This window comes from Thalassophryne amazonica, chromosome 10 (assembly GCF_902500255.1).
Source record: "Thalassophryne amazonica chromosome 10, fThaAma1.1, whole genome shotgun sequence".
Lineage (NCBI taxonomy): Eukaryota > Metazoa > Chordata > Actinopteri > Batrachoidiformes > Batrachoididae > Thalassophryne > Thalassophryne amazonica.
Window position 1 is genome coordinate 10,423,906 of NC_047112.1, and position 22,809 is coordinate 10,446,714.

The window sequence follows — 22,809 nt, forward strand, 5'->3', positions numbered from 1 at the left end:
ACAATGCAAGTGATGCTCCTCATCTTATTCTCCATAGGTGGCCACTTGTTTGATAAAAAGTCATTTCAGTGGTATTCAAGGATCCTTCAAAGACACCAAGTACCAAAGACATCCAGTCATCACCTTAGGTCACTGGCTGGGCTCCAAGTCTCACAACCATACAGCAAGAAAGGCAGCACAGGACCCTGGAGATGTTGGACCTTCGTTTGCCTGCAAACATATCGGCATTAAGACTTGATGGATAAATAATTCTGAAAATTACAGTCTGAAGGCATCTAAAGTTGTTTCACAGGCGAGTCCGGTTTCATTTCCTGCAGACAGATGACTTCAGTCGTTCTTCAGACACCTCTGTCAGGGGAATTTCTTCATTTAATAAATAGCCGTTGGCTGTAAATTTCCTTCAATCCCTCGTCTCTCTCTCTCTCTCTCTGTGATGTGATTGGTCTTCAGCGTGATGTCACTCCGGACTGTGGTGATATAAAATCACATCAGTGGGTGGAGACTCCACCATCCTGCAGTTGCATACAGTGTGGAACACTGCTGCTAAAAAAACAAAACAAAACAAAACCCCCCAAAAAACAAACCCGCTGATTTTTAATCACACCTTCCTGTCTCGAACCCGCAGCATTGAACCATGTGTAAAGGACTAGCAACACTTCCTGCAACATGCTTGAAAAGGTAAGATGAATGTGCCTTTATCATTTTCTTTAAATAATCAGATGTCATTTGCAGGCAAAGAAGAAAAAAAAAGAACACAACTCTGAACTTTAGACAATCTGTAAAGCAGCCATTTTAAAAAAATGAGACAGATATTCCTAGAAAGAGAAAAACAGAGCGTTTTACTGGTGGTTCCTCTTTGTTGTTTCCACAGCGCCAAAGACATCAAACACAAATTAAGTTTCTTACTGCAGAAGCCTGAACCTCAAACGGCTGATGAGAAGCAAACAAAAGAAAAAACTGCTGTTGCTGCTGCTTCTTCTGCAAAGAGGTCAGAGGTCTCTTCTCTTCTTTATGATGTCTATATGTTTGTTTATTGTACAGATGTGACATCAGCCTGCTCTGAAATGGAACGGAACAGACCATGCACGAAGAACATCACCTTTTCTGTCTTTGTTGCATTGCTCTTATTAATTAATTAATTAATTAATTAATTAATTAATTAAATAATAATAATAATAATAATAATTTATTTGTAATGATTTGATTGGGAAAAATAATAAATTAATAAAAATTTCCAGCCATATTTCATCATCAGTTCACCTTATTTTTTAAAGACCTCTTTATTATTTGAGATAAATCCATTTTGACAAGGTTTAATTTTTTATGCAAAGAGGATAAATGGCTCAAACTAATTTTAATTTGCATTATAGATATTTTAAAATGCTGTAAACCAGTATACATTTATTATTTTGGCTTAGCGTCTAAGGGGACGGCTAATTGTCTTTTACTGACTTTAATCAGGTTAAATTTGAGATAAGTTCTGTTTTAACAGCAGATTGACTGAAAGCCCTTTTAGACGCTTTAAATGTGTGTTAATTTTTATGTGCAAACAATGACTAACTACTGATGATAAACAGTTTTACACTGGACCTGTCAGAGATGCAGTGACGTTTAGACGACTGGATGAGACAGACAGACAGACAGAGGACAGATTTTAAACTGCATATTCATACATTTTCTGAGGTAGAATTCTTCTTTACGTGTGTAAAGCCGTTGAAAGAAGGTGGACAGGTCGCACTGTGGACTTTGTATGAAGATTTTTCAGTTCACGGGTAAAACTACTTTTGTTGAAAATTTGAACTTCGGTGGCAGTTTTTTTTACATCGAAGACTTGATTTATTCAAGTTGAACGTTGTAGCTAATAAAGTGGCAGTGTGCTAAATACCAGCGCATTGTTCCAACACCAATAAATATTGCGCGGCCTCTTTGATGAGATAACTTCCTGTTTGTGGTGTTTGCGCGAACACCCTTTGACCGTACCTGCACACTGCCTTCATCTCATCTGGTTGTTGCATTAATATACAGGTGTGTCATTGTACCTACTACGATTGGTATTTGGTTTGTGCCGCTTCCAGCAAATCTTTTTTACTTGTTTATTACTTACTTATTTAAATTTGTATTATAATTTGTATACAATGATCACAGTCCAATTTGGTTGTTTTCCAGCTACAATTGTAATTATTTTCATGTAATCCTTTGTAAAATGTGCAAAAATGGTTCATGTTACAAACCAGAAAAGCTTTAGTTTTAGTTTTTCACCTAAAAGTTTGGATTTTAAAAAGTATTTTTTTAGTGGGTCAATACAAAATAAAATAAAATTTTCAATGTCCAAAAACATTTGCGCTGTGAAAATTTGATTTATTTTTCTGTTTCTTGACCAAAGGCCTTCAACTACTGAATTACAACCCCCCCACACATGCAAAATAAACAAAAACTAATTTTTGCTCTCTCAGTATTAAAATTTTAAACTAATTCAATATTAAATATATTTACAATGTTATTTCAGAAATATTAATTTTAAAGTGTTATTCCATACAACTCCGTTGGATGCCAAAATGAGCGTAATATGGTCAAACTTTCTATTTTGTGTAAAAAGTCTGGCAGCAGCACTTTGAACCAGCTAAAGACCCCTAATGTTGGATTGTGGCAAAGCAGAAAATTGAGCATTACAATAGTCCAATCTTGAAGAAACAAATGCATGCATCAAAGTCTCAGCATCAGTCATAGACAGGATGGGACGAACCTTCGCTACATTTTGTAAATGGAAGACAGCAGTCCTCGTAATGTCTCTAATGTGGGGGCCAAAAGACAACGTAGGATCGAAAAGTACTCCAAGATTCCTCACTTTGTCTGTATGATGTATAACACACGAACCCAAGCTAAGCATTTATCATTCCTACTGAGCGCCTCACTGCTGTCACATTGTCCTTGTACATGTCCTGCACCACCCTTGCATACTTTTCTGCCACTCCAGACAATACCACAGCTATCATAAGCTTTCTCTAAATCCACAGACACACAATGCCACTCCTTCTGGTCTTCTCTACACTGAATCACTACACATGACAAGTTGGGTTTAAAATCCCTGAAAATGGTATTACACATATTACATAAAGATTTATGGCTTTCAGATGAAGCATCCATTGCTTTATAGTTGTTAAAGTGCATTTTCAATCTGACATAGGAACGGTGGGCCCCAAAACTGTTCTGGGTGCTCTTCAGCAGCACTTAATCCTGCCTTTGTTTTCCAGTGACACACAATCCATTCTGGTGTGCATTTATAGATAATCAATATTTATTTTTACTGGAATAATTGCTTTGTGAGAGAGTTATTGTTTTCTACTCTCAACACAAAAGCATGACCTACATCCTCTACAACCTACATCATCCCCCCATGAGTGGCTCTTCACTCCATGAGCACGACTCATTGGTTTCACTGCTGTTGTTTCTTAGGCAGAGAATGATTCACTGAGGTGTAATTATGGATTTCAAGGGTCACCTGATGCACAGTGGTGAGTGGCTGTTATTGATGGATGCATTTGTGCATCAGATGTGGAAGAGTTGTATTTATTTTTTGAACGAAAGTCCTAATTATTGTATTACATCAGTAATATTTCTGTGGAGTAATGTTTCAAATAAAAGGACACCACAAGGCTGGTTGTCCACATGTTTTTTAAAAGAAGTCCAAGAATAAGATAAAAGTTCTTTTAAACAACAAAAGGTGAATTTTTACACCTTGCTTTGCTTGGACTAATAACGCGAACACAAAATGTTGAATGAATGAATGAATGAATGATTTTTATTCAACATGCACACAGAGACAAAATCTCTCATTTACAAAACAAGTCATGAGAAAACAAAAATTAAAACATATAGAACAAAACTCAAACAATTTGCCAATTTAGTGCGGTTGAAAGGGTGTGGGCAGAAGCAAACGCTTCTAAACGCCCACCCCGTACATCAATTTCTGTGTACAAACAAAAAATAAACACAAAAAACACTTACCAGTCAGCAATGTAACGCAGTGAAACAAAGTAATACAACAGACAAACAAACAAAAAATAGCCACACAGTCAATTTACTTCATTACGCAAACTGTAACAAGTTAATATATTATTTTTATACAGTCTTTTAAAACAAGCCAATGTACTAGATACTTTAATACAATCTAAACAGTCATTCCACACTCTAACACCCTTTACAGAAATGCAATGACTTTTAGCAGTAGTTTGAATCTTTCTTCTATCAAATACCAAAGATCCATGTAAATTATAACTGGACTCTCATTTTAAACAGCTCCTGGACATGTTGAGGTAAGAGTCCATTTTTAACTTTATACATTATCTGTATTATAAAATAATCAACCGAGTCATAAAATTTCAAAAACTGAAGACGAACAAACAGTGAATTTGTTGGTTCACGATATGTTTTTTTTTTACTTATCACTCTTATAGCTTTTTTTTGTAACAGAACTATTGGATTAGTATTTGTTTTATATGTATTTCCCCAAACTTCAATGCAGTAAGTCATATAAGGGACAAGTAATGAGTGATAACAATGAAACCAACAGATGTTGGGGGAGAAACTATTGTACTTTGTACAAGATACCAATAACTTTTGATATTTTAGACTCAATATGTTTTATATGAGTTTTCCAACTAGCTTTTAAAACAAGCCATTGTACTAGGTTTTGTTATTGACTTATAAGGTTGTTCATGGACTGGCACCATCTTATCTGGGTGATCTGGTGGAATCTACGTGCCGGCCCGGGCTTTGTGGTCGCAGGAAGTGGGACTTCTCTGTGTTCCCAGGATGAAGACGAAGTCAGCAGGTCAAAGAGCCTTTTCGTATCGTGCACCCACCCTGTGGAACAGTCTTCCTGCGACCGTGAGGCGGTCTGAGTCTGTGGACATTTTAAAGTCAAGACTCAAAACCTATTTTTATTCTCTTTCTTATGGATAGTTTTTATTTTTATTTGTTTTATTCTTTTACTTCTGTTTTTATTTATGTATTTGAATTTTTATTCATTTTTAATTATTTATTCAATTTTATGTTGACTTGTTTTATGTAAGGCGCCTTGAGATGGCTTTTGCTGTGATTTGGTGCATTATAAGCTAATTAAATTAAAATTAAATTAAGCTTGTCATCAACACAAACTCCAAGAATTTAGTTTGAGATACAATTTCAATTTCAATACCATTCAACAATAATTTACTGCTTACATTTCTAGGCTTATTTCCAAATATATGCACTTAGTTTTACCGAAATGAAGTGATAATTTATTAGAGTCAAACCAGTATTTAAATTTTTGCAGTCCCTCTCCACCAAGTCCAAGAGCTGTCTCAAATGATCTCCACTACCAATCTATTGTATCTAATCCTGTCTTTGTTTTCCAGTGACATACAATCCATTCTGGCGTGCATTTATAGATAATCAATATTTATTTTTGGTATATGTTTGGTCTCATTTATGTTTAATGATTTATGATTACAATCCAAATCACCCATTTCACTGTTAAACCAAATGCATTCACTTTGGTAATTCAAGGAAATATTTTGCACTGAGTTTAAGTTTGCCAAACTGAATCAAACGATGTTCTGACTCTGTGGCTACATCTGAGTACTGGTACCATTGTACTACACATTTGGCAAAATAGCAGTATACCCAATCAGTAGGATGTCTGAACAGTAGGCATTTCATAGCAGGGAACCGGTACCTGGATGACTTCATAGCATCTATAATACACAAACGGACTACACAATGCTATGCTATGATGCAAAAAAAGTTTTAAAAGTTGAGATTTTTGCAGCATGTGTGGGTATGTCATTATCTGTAAACGTCTGGGTCACAGGACAGGTAAGAGGGCGGTGGCGCTGTACAATTGAACTATATCCTGATGACTCACTCTCTTACTTCTTGCATGCACGACAGTAACAGTTGGGTAGTATGTACTAACTGACATTAACAGACTAAGAATTATGACGCAGGGTGTGTCAAAATTGGCAGGTAGCTCTCATGCTACCCATGTCATAAAATACATCTTAAACCATCCTCACCTCAAGAACAAACAGTTCCCATGGCCTGATATGTTTGCACTCAAAACAAATTTCCAATTTGACCCTTCTTTATGAAGTGGATTGAGATAATTTATTCACACCCAACAACCTCGGATATATTGTCAATCAAAATGTCTCATGCCCTTTTTCAGTTAGATGTGGAACCCGTCAAGGGGGGACCCCTTTCCTTTTTTGTTAATTCTCAATTATTATCAGACAAAGTCAATCAGTATTCCCTGTCGACATGTTTGGACAAAATGCCATATCTCGTTATATGCAGACAACATCCTTTTGTTTGTCTCAAAGCCCAACCATTTAATACCACCCCTTTTAACATTAATTAGTCATTTTGTCAAATTTTCTAGATTTTCTGTTTGGGAAAACAACCCAATGTCATACCATTTCGTGATGGCATCATGAAATGTAAATTAATCTACGGTTTGTGACACCGTCACAAAAAGCACCGCATTTTCATGATGGGGGAACAAATTTACCACCAACGTAGGGCCATTTCTCAGCGCACGCTTCCAATAACATCAAGAACAATTTCGGAATGGAGAAGTTTTTTTTCTCCTGACTGCAGTGCAAATCCTGCAGGGCGAGCCAGCTTGACCTTTCTGTGAAAGGTCAAACATGGCACCTTGCTGTTAAAGAGGTTTCAAACTGACAACATGAAGTGCATGTCTGAAAAGTTCAAACATTTCAGCTTTTTTTGGAAGAATTCTGAATGCAACAATAGTAACCATGCTCAGTGAGCGTGGTTCAGTAAAATATCTTTGTGTGTGTTTCAGGGAGGTGAGAGCAGCTGAGGTGGAGAAGTGGAAGGAGTCCTTCAGCTACATGATGAACAGCGAAAGTGAGTGTGTCATTTCAACTGAATGAAAACAGAGGGTGAGAGAGTCACGGCCAAATTTAAAGAACCACATCAGGCAGATGTGCACTTTAACGGCAAATCAAAAACCGTTATCATGATGACCTTGATTTCCGGCTAATAACGGCCTCTGAGCTCTTGAAAGCTGCTTTTTCTCTCAATCGACACACTTCAGAGCCCGTTCACACTGAAGCATTTGACGGTGGCCAACGTAGCAGATTCTCAAAAATGTGAAGCTCCGGAGAAGACTCTTTCCAGGGGTCCGAATCTCCTCTCTTCAGTGTAGGTCTTTGGAGCTCAGCAGAGGGCGACATTGTACTGTTGGAGCTCGATGTTTGGCGACAGTCCACTGACTTACTTTAGGGTGCAGTTCAACTTTTGCCATCAGAGAGCAGGTGCATTGGTAGCACTCCAAAAGAGCAGTAGCATAGCGACGTGATGTAGCCTATATGAACTCAACGTAACTCTGCGATTTTGTCACTTGCTACTGGTGTGTCACCGAGACAGGTTCTACATGTTACTTCACTTACTTTTTTCATGGTAATGAATCTTTCACACCATCAGGAGAGGCATCAGTCCCATCGTTAGGAGGGACAGCTACCCTGTCATTAGGAGGGTGCTAACTAGAGCACAATAGGTGCTAATTAAAGCAATTGTTTAGTCACTAGCCAATAGCAGTCTGCCTCTCGGTAGGAGGCATCTGGTTAGGTTTAAAACTCCAGCTTTTGTGGCTTCTGTTTGTTCTTCTCGACAAGGGTCAGACAGAAGTCAGACTACCAGAGCAAGAATTTTAGCTGAGGAAGCTTCTGCAATTTGAAGCGAAACGTCCTCACGTCAAGCAACCCAGTCCAGTCGAAGAGTCAAGCTTCTCTACTATGTTACTTGACATTTCTTCATATTTCATCATGCCAAGGGATCCAGAGGAGATGGATAGCGGATGTAACGTAATGATATCAGCATTTTAGCATGAATGCCAAAAGATTTTAGGAATGTTGCAAATTATTTACAGGACCATGATAAACATCGGTGTTGCCTGAATGACATCCACTTTGGAGTCTGGTGGACCTCAGCACTGGCTGACATTAATCAACTCTCCGTCGACAAATGCTGGGCTAATCGTTGGAGTGTGAACAGACGCATTCAAGGCATCCAGGAGAAGTTCTGATTTTCTCGTTTTTTTCTCGTGATTTTCTCCCTTCCCCAGTTGATGGTCAGCATGTTATATTTAAAAACAAATGAAACAACACATCCAGAGAGAAAAGCAGTACACATCGGTATTGGACCAACGCTAGAATCCTCCCAGAAACAAGTTTTTCTTCCAGTAAAACCGGTCTATTTGAAAATAACACTGGTTGTACATTAAAATGCGAACATGTCTAATTTGAAAAGTTAAACACATTGAAGCTGCACAAACGGGATAAATCTGGAACGGAACTTGGAAAAATTCTGCTGACAAATCGATGAAAATGGCGCTCATGCACGGTGTCAGTGTTATATTATATAATATATATACTATATTATATTAGACGTGCCAGTTCATGCACATTGATGTGTATTATTGACCTGCCTTCTTCCTGCGTTGTCGTTGGGATCCAACAAAGCTTCACGTGCGCTGGCCATAATATAATTATCATATGACAATTACATGTATATGTTTGACTCAAACAAGCACAAGAATTTTGTTGATACATTTACATACTGCAAATTATTCTTGATAATCTGGCTAATTTAGTAAAAAAAGTAAAAAAAAAAAGTAATTTGGATCTCGTCTCTAATGTTTTTTTTCCTGTCCGTTTTTAGACATGTTAGACATGTGAACCCATGGCTGTGATGGTCTTAAAATGGGGCGTGGTCTGATGCAGTGCTGGTGCATTGGGAGCAAAAAGTGATTGCACTTGAAATTTTTATGCAGTATTCAGATACGTTGTGAATAGGCGGGGTCAGTACGTATGTATACTCTGTGACTTGATGCTCATCTTCCTTGTTGTCACTCATCAACCTACAACCAAGGACTTGATCATGAAATTTAGAAAACAAACAACGGCTCACACCATTAAGAATATAGGCAATATTTGGCAACAGCAATTTGCCCCTTTGGTTTTATATAAATTAAAGGGGTGACACACAGAACCACCATTAAACACATCGTCACAATTGCGAAAAGCACAAACACAAAACCAACAAGGAAAGGACAGAGACCAAAGACAGACTGTGCTTGGTGTGACTCGCGTGAGTGACATGAATGTATGTGTGCATCAGAAATGACGCAGCTGTCAAAAAAATGTGCTTCCCGCCCTTCACTAAATGACACGACGGTGACAGAAAGGAGCACTGACCAAGCTTAAAAATATGATGCGTTGGGAGTGAGAATGTGTTGCCAATTCACCACCAAGAAATTGTTCAATCAGAGATGCAATGTTCTTAAGTATTGTGCAGAAACTTAAAGTTCACGTCAGATGCCCAGACAGACGAGGTGAAAACAACCCCCCCCTCCAACTTTGTTGCATGAGAAGCAGATAAAAGAGAAACAAAAGAAGAAGAGGCTGGCCACGACATTTGTGCACCTTATGAGATTATGGAGACAGGGTGGGCAGAAATGGAGGAGGGGGAGGTGTTGCAGGAATATGGCACTCAGTAGCTTCACCTCAGGGAGCTTTGGCGGAGCAGATGCATTATCTTGCCGGAAAACCTCTCACTTCTGTTACCTACGGAGTCTGTCATATGCACAAGATTTAAATGCACACTGCTCTTAACAGAATGCCACATGACAATCTCACTGGTTTATGAAAAAAAATTACAGACGAAATCTAATTCCAAGCGCCCCTTTGCCTTAATTTGTACTCACCATAGAAAGAAAAATGGTTTTGTGTTAGGTGCTTTTGATTCTTCAGACTTGCCTCAGAGAAAGTCAGTTGTGTTTGGTTCTGGTTCGTGAGTTAAAGGTTAAAAATCTGTTTTTAAATGATGTTGCCTTACACATGCCTGTGAATGGAAAGTTAATTTGGCTAAAACATGTGGAAACTACAGACAGAAGCTTTATGTTGCATTCTCATGCTCTCCTACGTGTCTGAAGCACAACCCAATGACTCACACTCCCTCCCCCACCCCCAAACTCCCCAACTCTCTAGACCCCATGTATTTGTGTGCATGAGCCCCCTGAGGTTTACAGTGTGTGGACGCACAAATGGAGCGATGACCTCGCGGGAAGCAGCTGGTTCTTTTCAATGCCCTCTGCATCATTACTCCAGCATCTTCTCTTATGTCACCCATTCTGTTTATCTTATAATGGACTTGTGTCCTGATAGAATTTCAGTTCATCATTATCTGAGAACACGCGCTGTACAATAGTAGCCAATAATTGTATTTGGTGTGTTTCCAGCCCCTCGTGACCCTTAACTGGAGTAAGCGGTTGAAGATGAGTGAGCGAGTGTTTTATTGATGGGTTTTGATTTTTGGAAAACCATGAAGCTGTGTCCATATTATCATAGCAAATCATTCTCGTCATGTTCTCTCCATTAGTGTGTATACAGTGTGTTTACAACAGTCTTGCCTCAGGGAACGCAACGTGCAGTGGACTGAACGTAAAAAAAAATCTTTAAACACACTGACCTTTGTATAGTAGCTAATTCGCCCTATTGACGTATCCCATAATCTCTTGCGTGCAGAGAGTCGCTGCAGTCAAAACAACATAGAGAATCCACATGATGACAATTGTAAATGAATATTATACTACAAAATGTTATTTTTATGCTTTTCGTCACGTTAATAAGAGACTGCTGCATGATAACCCTGAAAACTTGCTAAAACAATTATAACAAATAATCCGTGTCTGCTACGTTTAATCTGTGTGGAATTTAATAAATGCAAACCAAATTTCAGACATATTATATATATTATGGACTGCATTTATATAGCGCTTTTCCATCTGCATCAGAAGCTCAAAGCGCTTTACAATTATGCCTCACATTCACCCCGATGTCAGGGTACTGCCATACAAGGCGCTCACTACACACCGGGAGCAATAGGGGATTAAAGACCTTGCCCAAGGGCCCTTAGTGATTTTCCAGTCAGGCGGGGATTTGAACCCAGGATCTTCTGGTCTCAAGCCCAACACCTTAACCACTAGACCATCACCTCCCCTAATTTATTATCCTATTAGTCTGGAACAAAGAGGACAAACAGTGTTGTAAAGAACAATATTCAAGACGTCAAAGAGCAAACTTGATCAGGAAGCGATTGTAGCTCACAGCAGCTCCCATTGAAAATAACGGAGAGACAGCCTGTGATTCTCGCATGTTTACATAAAACAAACGCAATAACAGTGTCTATAAACCCAGAGAATATATTCATGAGAGCTTTAGGCACAATATAAAAATAGTTTTATGTTGCGATGTTAATGGTGTTGTATGTGTGCAGCGGTTAAAGTGCAGCCTGATCAGAGCATCTCAGTGTTACTGAGATCTCTGTAAACACCTCATCGAAGTTTTGCGGGATTTGAAACCTTAATAGGGCGAATGAGTACAGAGTCATTGTAGTCACAAAAGCAGGAGATGCTAGAAGCTAATATCGTGTGCTGGAATTCCAGAATTGTGCAACAAAAATTAGATACCATTTTAAACTACATACTTTTCCTAAGTTATTATATAGCGCTTTGTTCATCACTTGTAAAGTGTTGTTCACACTTTAATTCTCATCAGTAAGTCATTTGCAACTGCAGTTATAAATGTTTTATCTGTAAATAAGCCCTTTAAAAAGGTGTTTAGAAATAAAATTTTTATACTTTATAAAACAAAGTAATTTTTCTGTAATTAACCAGTTGCTAACTAATTTGTAACACCATTTAGAAAGTGAAAAAGTTATTCATAGACTATTTAAACCAACATTTATGCATGCCTTTACCAATGTCATGATATAGACACATACGCAAACATCTTTACAGCACTAATACTTCCATTCATGATGAATAATAATGGTTAGTTAAAGCTGTACGGGCTTTGGGCTTTTAAAGATTTAACTCATAAAAAGAATTTTCTTAAGCACCACCATAATTTTATTCCTTAGCATTTTAATATGATATAGCCAATATAATCAAAATTTGCACTTGTCTGGAATTGTTTTTTTTTTTTTTTTTTTACCCCTGATGGGTAGAAATTCAAGTGATCAGATGCTATGAAGTACATTTGGTAGTGACATCATAGATCATGTTGGGGCCTCACCTGATCAGCGTGAGGGATACTGGGAAGGACACGGTGACAACCAGTTGGAGTAAAGAAAGGCAGTGTGCTTGACCAAAATAAACCAAGATGGCAAAAAAACACTCTAAAACATATTTTGTAAAAGTTAGTGAGAAATAAACAATATAAATTTAAATGTAGTTATTTGAAACCAGGTAACACCTCTGATGTGATTCACAAGATATCTTATGGATGTCAGCATTGCACACCCCCGAACGGGCATTAAGCAATGGTCAAGTCAAAGGTCACCTCAAAACCTCAGGCATGCACATACGTGCTTCCTTCTGCAGTCGTCTGTACAATGACATTAGAAGGAAAGTCAATGTCTGGCCATGGAATTCCCCAAGATACTGGCACTCAGGTCACTGTGTTTGGTGCATGAGTGAGAAATTCCCTGGTTTGAGGCTACCTGCGCCTGTTTTCCTTGTATAACTTGAGTTGCGTTAAGAATGTGGAAGGGAGAAGTGGTTTATATGTCTCGATGTATCAGTTCCTCTAATAATCCAATGCCACTCTGTTTTCTGACAGCTCCTGTGTTGGTTCAAAACTCATGCCTCATGACTTCAGACGTGATTGTCATGATGCAAAAAAAATCCTATGTCTAAGCAACAAAGAAATGGCCCAAAGTGACATTGAAAACCTGTGTGGAGCTACAGTTCATCCTCAAAGAATTCACAAGAATTATCAGAATTCACAGAATTCAGAATTTTTCCACATTTTGTTATGTCACAGATTTATTCCAAAATGGAGTAAATTCAATTTTCCCTCTAAAAATTCTACTCACAACACCCCATAATGACAACATGCAAAAGTTTTTTTTTTTTTTTTTGTAAATTTATTAAACAAATCACACGTTCATAAGTATTCACACCCTTTACCCAATATTTTGTTGATGCACCTTTGGCAGCAATTACAGTCTCTAGTCGTCTTGAATATGATGCCACAAGCTTGGTGCACCTATCTTTGGGCAGTTTGGTCCGTTCCTCTTTGCAGCACCTCTCAAGCTCCATCATTTTCAGATCTCTCCAGAGATGTTCAATTGGATTCAGGTCTGGGGTCTGGCTGGGTCACTCAAGGACATTCACAGAGTTGACCTGAAGCCACTCCGTTGATATCTTGGCTGTGTGTTTAGGGTCATTGTCCTGCTGAAAGATGAACCGTCACCCCAGTCTGAGGTCAAGAGCGCTCTGGAGCAGGTTTTCATCCAGGATGTCTCTGTACATTGCTGCATTCATCTTTCCCTCAATCCTGATTAGTCTCCCAGTTCCTGCTGTGGAAAAACATCCACACAGCATGATGCTACCACCACCATGCTTCACTGTAGAGATGGTGTCTGGTTTCCTCCAAACGTGACGCCTGGCATTCATGCCAAAGAGTTCAATCTTTGTCTCATCAGACCAGAGAATTTTGTTTCTCATGGTCTGAGAGTCCTTCAGGTGCCTTTTGACAAACTCCAGGTGGGCTGCCATGTACCTTTTAGTAAGAAGTGGCTTCCATCTGACCACTCTACCCTTCTGGTCTGATTGGTAGATTGCTGCAGAGATGGTTGTCCTTCTGGAAGGTTCTCCTCTCTGCACAGCTGAATCCTTGAGCTCTGACGGAGTGACCATCAGGTTCTCGATCACCTCCCTGATTAAGACCCTTCTCCCACTATCACTCAGTTTAGACGGGTGGCCAGCTCTAGGAAGAGTCCTGCTGGATCCAAACTTCTTCCATTTACAGAAGATGCAGGCCACTGTGCTCATTGGGACTTTCAAGGCACCAGAAATGCTTCTGTCTTGAGACAGTCCTGTCTCGGAGGGCTACAGACAATTCCTTTGACTTCATGTTTGGTTTGTGCTGTGACATGCACTGTTAACTGTGGGACCTTATATGTAGACAGGTGTGTCTTTCCAAATCTGTCCAATCAACTGAATTTACCCCAGGTGGACTCCAATTAAGCTGTAGAAACGTTTCAAGGATGATTAGTGGAAACAGGATGCACCTGAGCTCAGTTTTGAGCTTCATGGCAAAGACTATGAATACTTATATACATGTGATTTCTTAATATTTTTTGTATTTATTTGATGTGCTTGTCTGATTTATTGGTCAAATTCTTCTCTGTGGAGCTCCCCTGCGGTTGTGATTTATTAATTTATTTATTTTTGATAAATTTGCAAAAACTCTAAAAAAAAAAACAATTTTTTTTCACATTGTCATTATGGGGTATTGTGTGTAGAATTTTAAGGAAAAAAAATGAATTTCATCCATAACATAAAAAAAAATAATAATAATAATGTGAAAACCTGAAGTGCTGTGAATACTTTCTGGATGCACAGTACATTTTTTCCACAGAGAAAATTGATGTGTAATTGATAAAAAAATCAATAATGATATTGGTAAAATCTCATCAATTCCCATCTCTTGTCAGGAAGGGCATAGGGTTGAAAACAGCAAGTGGATCTGTTGTGGTGACCAAGAGTAAAAATGGGTGAAACTAAGAGAAAGACATTTATCAGTTTTTTTAATGTTGGAAATGGAGATTTTGGGTTGAGACTGAAGCAAGTACACTGCAAAAACTGATATCTAAGAAAGTAAAAAAAAAAGACTTGTTTAAAGAAAATTTGACTTAATTGTTGTCAAAATAGAAAAATTATCTTTTCAAGCATTTTTTACAGAACAAAACAAGTCGTATTTTGGGAAAAATGTATCTCACTTTTTCTTCACAAGTTTTTCCAGCTAATATCAACCTTAAAAAGGAAAGGCAATGGATTACAAATCATCCATGCAAAGGAACAAGATTGTTTTCCTTATTTTAAAACAGTGGATAATCTTAAAATAAGAATTCTGTCTTTTTTAAGGCACATTTTGATTATTCAGTGCTTTGACATTTTGCTAGATTTGTCTAGATTTCAGATTATTTGTCTTATTTTGAGAGTGACAGTTTTTGCAGTGTAGATTTTGGAGATGATCTGGATGCTGACGCATGATTTTTATTAATTTTACGACTGTTTTGAAGTGTTGTTCTCCACATCTTATATGACTCAGTATCACCTTAAATTTTCAAAAGGAATAGTAAATTATACAGTATGTCTCCTTTTACTTTGACCATCTTTATATCACAGCTGTATGTTACTAAAAAAAAAAATCAATGCCCCAAACATCCACTAGATGTTCAGGAGGCTGAAAAAAGCTTTGGATATTAATCAATTTCTTTATTTCCTCTCTTAGTGGGTCGTACAGTCTTCACCAACTTCCTAACATCAGAGTTCAGTCAGGAGAATATGGAATTCTGGGTTGCCTGTGAGGACTACAAGAAGACAGAAGCATCCAAGATGCCCAACAAAGCCAAAGAGATCTACCAGAAATTTGTTGACCCGGATTCTCCATGTGAGGTAAAGAATTTGAGCTCAAAGAGATAAAATAAAGTTTGATCTGGTAGCCACCAGACAAGGACTAGATGTCTTTGGCATTCGGTCTGTTCAGAAGTTCTTTAGGTGCTGCTGGAATGAAATGATGAGTTACTTAGGGAGACTACAAAGAGGAGTATCACTGATATTGGAAATGAATTTCAGTTACATAACCTCCATACTGAGCAAATTAAAGTCGTGAATTGAACGTGTATTTAGATTTTTTTTTTATTCAATTCAGTTTATTTATATTGTGCCAAATCACAACATAAGTCACCCAAGGCTCTTCACAAGGGTAAGGTCTAACCATACCAAGAAAAAAACTCAGATATTGAAAGAAAAAACATCTCAATTTGAAGAAAAAAAAAATTTGAGAAAGGTGGAAAGGAAACACTTTTTTCATTATTACAAGACCCGTGATGGACATAATGTCACATAACTTTCTAAAATATGCAACATGGTCCATCCATGTGGATTAAATAACAGATGCACTGCAAATTATTTGGTTCTTACCAAGATACAAAAGTCCTTAGATTTAGAAGTGCTACATAATTTATCTTGTTTTAAGAGTTGATTTCTTATTTTAAGTGTTCAACATGCTTATTTCTAGATTTAACAATCTTAATTCAAGAATCTTGTCAAGTGAAATTATCTTGCTGCATGGACACATACGTTTCCTTCAGATTTAGTGTTTTCATCTTGTTTTAAGACACCCCTTGTTTGCAGTGTGGAGAGTTTATAAAACATTATAAGATGATATTATACTGGATTTTTTTTAAAAATTTAATTCAGTTTTTTATATTGTGCCAAATCACAACATAAGTCACCCAAGGCTCTTCACAAGGGTAAGGTCTAACCCTACCAAGAAAAAACTCAGATATTGAAAGAAAAAACATCTCAAATTGAGGCTGTTTTTGGGCAATTTGAAAAAAAAAATTGAGAAAGGTGGAAAGGAAACACTTTTTTCATTATTACAAGACCCGTGATGGACATAATGTCACATAACTTTCTAAAATATGCAACATGGTCCAACCATGTGGATTAAATAACATATGCACTGCAAATTATTTGGTTCTTACCAAGATAAAAAAAAAAAGCACTTAGATTTAGAAGTGCTACATAATTTATCTTGTTTTAAGAGTTGATTTCTTATTTTAAGTGTTCAACATGCTTATTTCTAGATTTAACAATCTTAATTCAAGAATCTTGTCAAGTGAAATTATCTTGCTGCATGGACACATACGTTTCCTTCAGATTTAGTGTTTTCATCTTGTTTTAAGACACCCCTTGTTTGCAGTGTGGAGAGTTTATAAAACATTATAAGATGACATTATACTGGATTTAAAAAAAAAATTCAATTCAGTTTATTTATATTGTGCCAAATCACAACATAAGTCACCCAAGGCTCTTCACAAGGGTAAGGTCTAACCCTACCAAGAAAAAACATCTCAAATTGAGGCTGTTTTTGGGCAATTTTAAAAAAAAAAAAAATTGAGAAAGGTGGAAAGGAAACACTTTTTTCATTATTACAAGACCCGTGATGGTTATAATGTCACATAACATCCATGTGGATTACGTAAATAACAGATGCACTGCAAATTATTTGGTTCTTACCAAGATAAAAAAAACCCCCTTAGATTTAGAAGTACTACATAATTTATCTTGTTTTAAGTGTTCAACATGCTTATTTCTAGATTTAACAATCTTAATTCAAGAATCTTGTCAAGTGAAATTATCTTGCTGCATGGACACATATTTTTCCTTCAGATTTAGTGTTTTCATCTTGTTTTAAGACACCCCTTGTTTGCAGTGTGGAGAGTTTATAAAACATTATAAGATGACATTAATACTGGATTAATAAAAAATCCCACAATTGGAATAATTAATGGAATTTACCCTTCTGTCACAATTACTAATGAAATAGTTCTTGCCAGAGCCTCGCTAGAATGACAGCTGAGAGCAAAACCCAGTTGCGGTGTTCAGTAACCTGATGGAAATGCTGCCATTCTGCATGTATTTTTTTTGACACTGAAAATATAGCTAAACCTTTGTGCAAATCTGTACTGTGAACCCAGCTAGTGTTGAGGATCCCAGCAGCTGGAGAAGCCATAGGACACGCCCACATTTCCACTGAATGCAACACATTGTTACTTTCGAGAGGATTGCTTGTCTCCCTGGGTGGTTGCTATCCAGGAACTGAGGTGGTTCCATAATGTGGTAGATGCCAGTAAAATTACAAAGTAATTACAATTGGAATCCAATCGGTCTTTTCCAGACGACCTTACAAATTTCCGTCATCCAATTGGGACCACATTGCTTTAAATGCTAGAATTTAATATGCAGGTTAGATTTACCTTTACTAGGAATAAAACCTCATATCTCTCATTTTCTTTTATGTATACTCAGGTGAACCTGGACGCAATGACAAGAGAAGAAACCAGGCAGAACCTGAAGTGTGCTGGGCTGTCGTGTTTCGATGAGGCCCAGAAGATGATTTACATCTTGATGGGCAGGGACTCGTACAGACGCTTCCTCAGATCCAAACTGTACCAGGATATGTGTGGGACACAAATCACTGCAACTGACGGTGCCTAAAGGCTTCCAGAGGAGCGTACAGAAGGATGTCCGACTGAACTGAGAATATCTGAGGAGCTAAGCACGGGTAAAGATTGGTTCACTTATTCTGAGTCCTGTGTCTGTAGTCTAGGAAAGAAAAAAAAAAATCATGTAGAGGTGACTTAGAATAGTGAATGTGACACAAGACATACTTGTACTTCTGATATCATCAGAAACATTTTTGTTGGATCAGAATATTAATCAGCTACTATCTGTACTGTAACACTATCATTCATTGATTTAATTCCGATCATGTGAGCAATGACAATTAAAGGTGTAGTCCGTTTTGATTTTTCAGAAAATTGAAAAAACAAAACAAAACAAAACTTTGTGCTGAAATTGAGTTATTATAAAGCACCTTTATTTCTGTGGTGCACACCTGATTTTATTGCTGGTAAAGTATTTACTTTGGAAGAATTCTATGATAAAAAGGAGTTTACTCTACAACATGACAACATGAAACAGGAAGCATGTTCATATTTCATGAAAACTGGGAACTCTGAATTTCCAACTTACAATTTGGGAAAAAAAATGTAAGTTGGAAATGTGTTGTTGCAGCACCATTTAACCTTTGAACAAGCTAGGAGACTGAGTTTCATAATGTGATATTGCATCTTTTTGTTGGATTGCTGGACCCACATAGGTCAAAATCCTAAACTGTTTCCAGACAGGAAGAATTTTGATCATAATTTCATTATAAAACTGTAATTTCTTTCTTTGATTACCAGACAACAAAATGGTAGTCGTGCAGCAGAAAATTGTTTTTATGACTTTAATGGCAAAAAGTTAAACAGGATTACACCTTTAAGCACAGATGCATTTTATTGGAGAAACATTTAAATTCATCAAAAGGATTCCTGTCTCCAGCACACATTTTATTTATTTCACGATGTAAAAGCTTTTTTGATTGTGTTCAATAATTTGTTACTGTTATTGCTATCATTATTATTAGTAGTATTGTTGTTGTTGTTGTTGTTGTTATTATTATTACTATTATTATTATTGTTATCATTGTTATTTGATTATTACTATTATTAATTTTGTTGTTACCATTATATTATCGTTATTATTGTTATTATTGCTATCATTATTATTGTTGTTGTTATTATTATTAATATTATTATTTGTTATTACTATTATTATTATTATTATTATTATTAGATTATTAGTATCATTATTTTTATTGCAATTATTATTATTACAATATCAATATTATTATGATGCAGATTATTATTATTACAGTTTTTAATGTTATTATTAACATTATGATGATGATGATTATAATTATTATTATATTATTATTATCATTTTTCCGTTAAAGAGGTAATGTATTCACCGGTTTTTATCGGTTTGTCTGTTAGTAAGAAAATTCAAAACATAATGAATGGATTTCAATGACATTTAGTGAGCAGATAGATAAGTGATGAAATAAGTGATGCAGTTTTGGAGGTGAGGTAGAATATATTCTGCAACTGAGATCCAGGTGGAACATAGCCGCATCTCAAAAGTTGTGAGAGCATGTTGATGGAATTTGGTGAGCAGGTGGATAATGTCCTGGACTCACAAACAAGGGATTTTACTTTGAATTTGATCCCGAACTTATTTTCTGGAACGTATGTGACTTTGACAGAGTTATGTACTCGCTGAGTGACTTCTTGTTAAATACTGTGATTATACAAAATTAATTCTTCTGCATTTATTTTCAAAAATATTAAGATTTATGAACTAAAAACAATTGGGGATGCCAATAATTTGTATGGGCACTGCACATAACATGCTTTCATTCATGTCAATTTAAATTAAGGGCTTTAAGTTGTCACAGGATAATGTTAAATGTGTTTGCATCATAATGTTCAGCATTTTCACTGTTACCATTGCACAACATAACACCATACTTAACAATCCAAGTTATGACAGGAATCCATATCTACCTCCTTACACTCCTTAACCCCCCCAGACAAACCATTTCTTTAACAGATAATTCATTTCTTTACAAATATATGTGATGATGGTTTAAAATAAGATGTTCAAAAATCTGCTTGAAATGGGGAGTACACATCAAAAACCCCCATGCATGTGACATTTTGTCGTTCTGGCAAGACTTTATATGTAGAATGGACTTAGAAAAATTGTAAAGTCATGTGAGTTGTTAGACTTATTGGCGTCAGACTCCACTGCAGCACAAGAAACAACCCAGATCTCCTTGCTCATGCACAATTTTTTAAAACGTGACAATTATAGTTTGAGTTATTCATTCATTCATTCATTCATCCATGTCAGGTCTGGGTGGCAGCAGACTAACAGGGTTATTCCACAGAGTGCCATTCTACTACAACTACAACCGCTCGCAATCCAAAAAAGTGCAAAACGGGATGAAACGGCTTAATTCGGCTTGTCTCTGAACAGTCAGGCTTATAAAGTGCAAAACTGGTAACCCGCCCAAAAACGAAAGAAAGGAGCTGCACCCACAGCCAGACATTATTGAGCTGTTCAACTCTGAACAAAAACTGCAACAAACACTGCTTTGGCCTCAAATTTTTACCCCAGTGGAGCATGATCAATCGTTTCAAGATGTAGTCCCTATGAATACTCGGTTTAAACAAGTTCGAAAATGATGAATAGTTCTAAGTTACCACCTACAATCTGTAATTTCGAGAATCAGAATGAAATTTTTAAACAGTTCAAAAAATTGTATCCCGATTTCAAATCTGGTGCCGATGACGGCCTTAAAGTAGACCTGCATTGAAATAAATGCAGTCAGATCTTTGGACCAAAAAATGACTTATATTTACACATAAGATCCTTCTGAATGTAGTAAAGTAAATCTGCAAGCCCAGATCTGTCATTCAACGGAGAAATCTTCATTTAAAAATGACAATTTTACAGCTAAAATTTAGCCCTCCGCAAAACTGTCATCACATCTGGGACGCTGCCAAGACGTCAGGGAAAAGATCCTATCCCAGCATGCATTGTGCGCGGCAGCTGTAATTTGTGGATTTATGTCAGTTTGCATCTGCACATTTTTCTTGTCTTATACGGAAGGATCTACTTTTTTTTAAAACTTCATATTGTCTTGCGGCACGTTTGGTGAATACACATTTCTTTTATTTGTGCTTGAAAATTATTTTGGGAGACTTTTTCATATGCCCTTTTGACTGAGTGGTGTCGCATTGAAAATCTACTGTCTTTGCGGGACCCGCAAAGAATCCAAGTCATTAAAAAGATATAAACCTCTCTCAGTGGCCACGGAGCTCTGCGGCTCCGATTACCGAGACGTGCGGCGCTGCAGAAAGTCTGTTCTTGCAGCAACAGGTGTCACCGGCCACTCCACATCACAACAGCGAGCGTAGTCGCTGGACCTCTGCCAAGTTGGCTGCACCTCCATTCAGTAGACAGGGACGTGGTGCCGGCTGCACAGCAGACACGGGGGCGATGTGAGTTGCCCGCTTCGGCATTTACCGAGCACGCAGACTCAGTAAGCACAGCAGAGGCAGAGAGCGAGGAGTCGGGGAAGAACGTCGCCCGCTGTGGATGTCGCCGCTGATCTGAGCATGCAGAGCTGTATCTCACATTCATTGCTGCTTACTTTTGGATTCTGAAACCAGGATGTGTATAACAGTAACATTACTAACAGATAAAATCAATGTCAATGCGGGATCGGACTGAAGGTGGGAGTGTTCCGTCTTACTGCAGTGACCCGGATGTACAAACAGTTTTCGCTGAGGGCCAAATTTTAGCTGCAAATTTGTCATTTTTAAATGAAAATTTCTCCGCTGAATTACAAATTTGGGCTTGCAGATTTACTTTACTGCATTCATAAGGGTCTTATAAATACATATCAGCTATTTCTTTCTGAGATCTGACCACATTTATTTCATTGCAGGTCTACTTTAAGTACTAGGTATAATGAGTTTGTTCAAGATTGACAAAGATGGATCAAGAAGCTGGTATGATGCTTCGAAATGCGCTCTGATTTGCTCTTTGGGATTTAACGGGAAGGAACAGTGCTCTGTGGAATAAACCCAAGAGCAGCTCAGTCCACACATTCTTCTTCTGGCCAAGTTCTCTAACTGTCTGGGGAGGACCCCTTGGCATTTCCAAGCCAGATGGGAGATATAATCCCTCCAGAGTGTCATAGGTCTTCCCCGGGGCTTCCTCCCAGTTGGACGTGCCTGGAAGACCTCCCAAGGGAGATGACCAGGGGGCATCCTCATCAGATGCCATAACCACCTCAGCTGGCTCGTTTCAATGTGAAGAAGCAGTGGCTGTTCTCCAAGTTCCTCCCAGGTTATGCAATGGAGGAACCTCATTTCTGCTGCTTGTATTCACAATCTTGATGTCTCAGTCCTTACTATATCATGACCGTAGGTCAGGATAGGAGTGTAAATCAAGAGCTGTTAATCTATTAAAAGCATAAATCTTAATAACACCAGCTTCTGGCCCTGTAAAAATGTAACGGGTTGTTTCTCTTATCTATTGCCAACAAGTTTAATAAAAATACTTTTTAACTAAAGAGTATAAGAAACAAATGCAAGCGAATGTTGGAGGAACTCTGATGACATAGCCATCAATATTTCTTTGTACATTAATACCTAGGATTCAATAAAACACAAATACAATTAAATAAATTCATGAGATGAATC

The 22,809-nt window shown here is 37.4% G+C and overlaps 1 protein-coding gene across 1 annotated transcript; it reads left to right on the top strand.

The window, feature by feature from the left end:
* The first annotated feature begins 519 nt into the window (after window positions 1-519).
* On the top strand, window positions 520-19,058 carry rgs4 (regulator of G protein signaling 4). The gene is made up of 5 exons (XM_034179425.1): window positions 520-678; window positions 872-988; window positions 6,848-6,912; window positions 15,372-15,535; window positions 17,957-19,058. Exons 1-5 carry the CDS (start codon window positions 635-637, stop codon window positions 18,143-18,145), a joined length of 579 nt encoding a protein of 192 aa, XP_034035316.1. The 5' UTR covers window positions 520-634; the 3' UTR covers window positions 18,146-19,058.
* The last annotated feature ends 3,751 nt before the right edge of the window (window positions 19,059-22,809 follow it).

Excerpts from the sequence above, each read along its gene's own strand:
- rgs4 (XM_034179425.1), top strand. The coding sequence starts at position 635 with ATGTGTAAAGGACTAGCAACACTTCCTGCAACATGCTTGAAAAG. Across the intron at positions 679-871 it reads CCTGCAACATGCTTGAAAAG|CGCCAAAGACATCAAACACA; the intron begins GTAAGATGAATG and ends TTGTTTCCACAG. Across the intron at positions 6,913-15,371 it reads CTACATGATGAACAGCGAAA|TGGGTCGTACAGTCTTCACC; the intron begins GTGAGTGTGTCA and ends TTCCTCTCTTAG.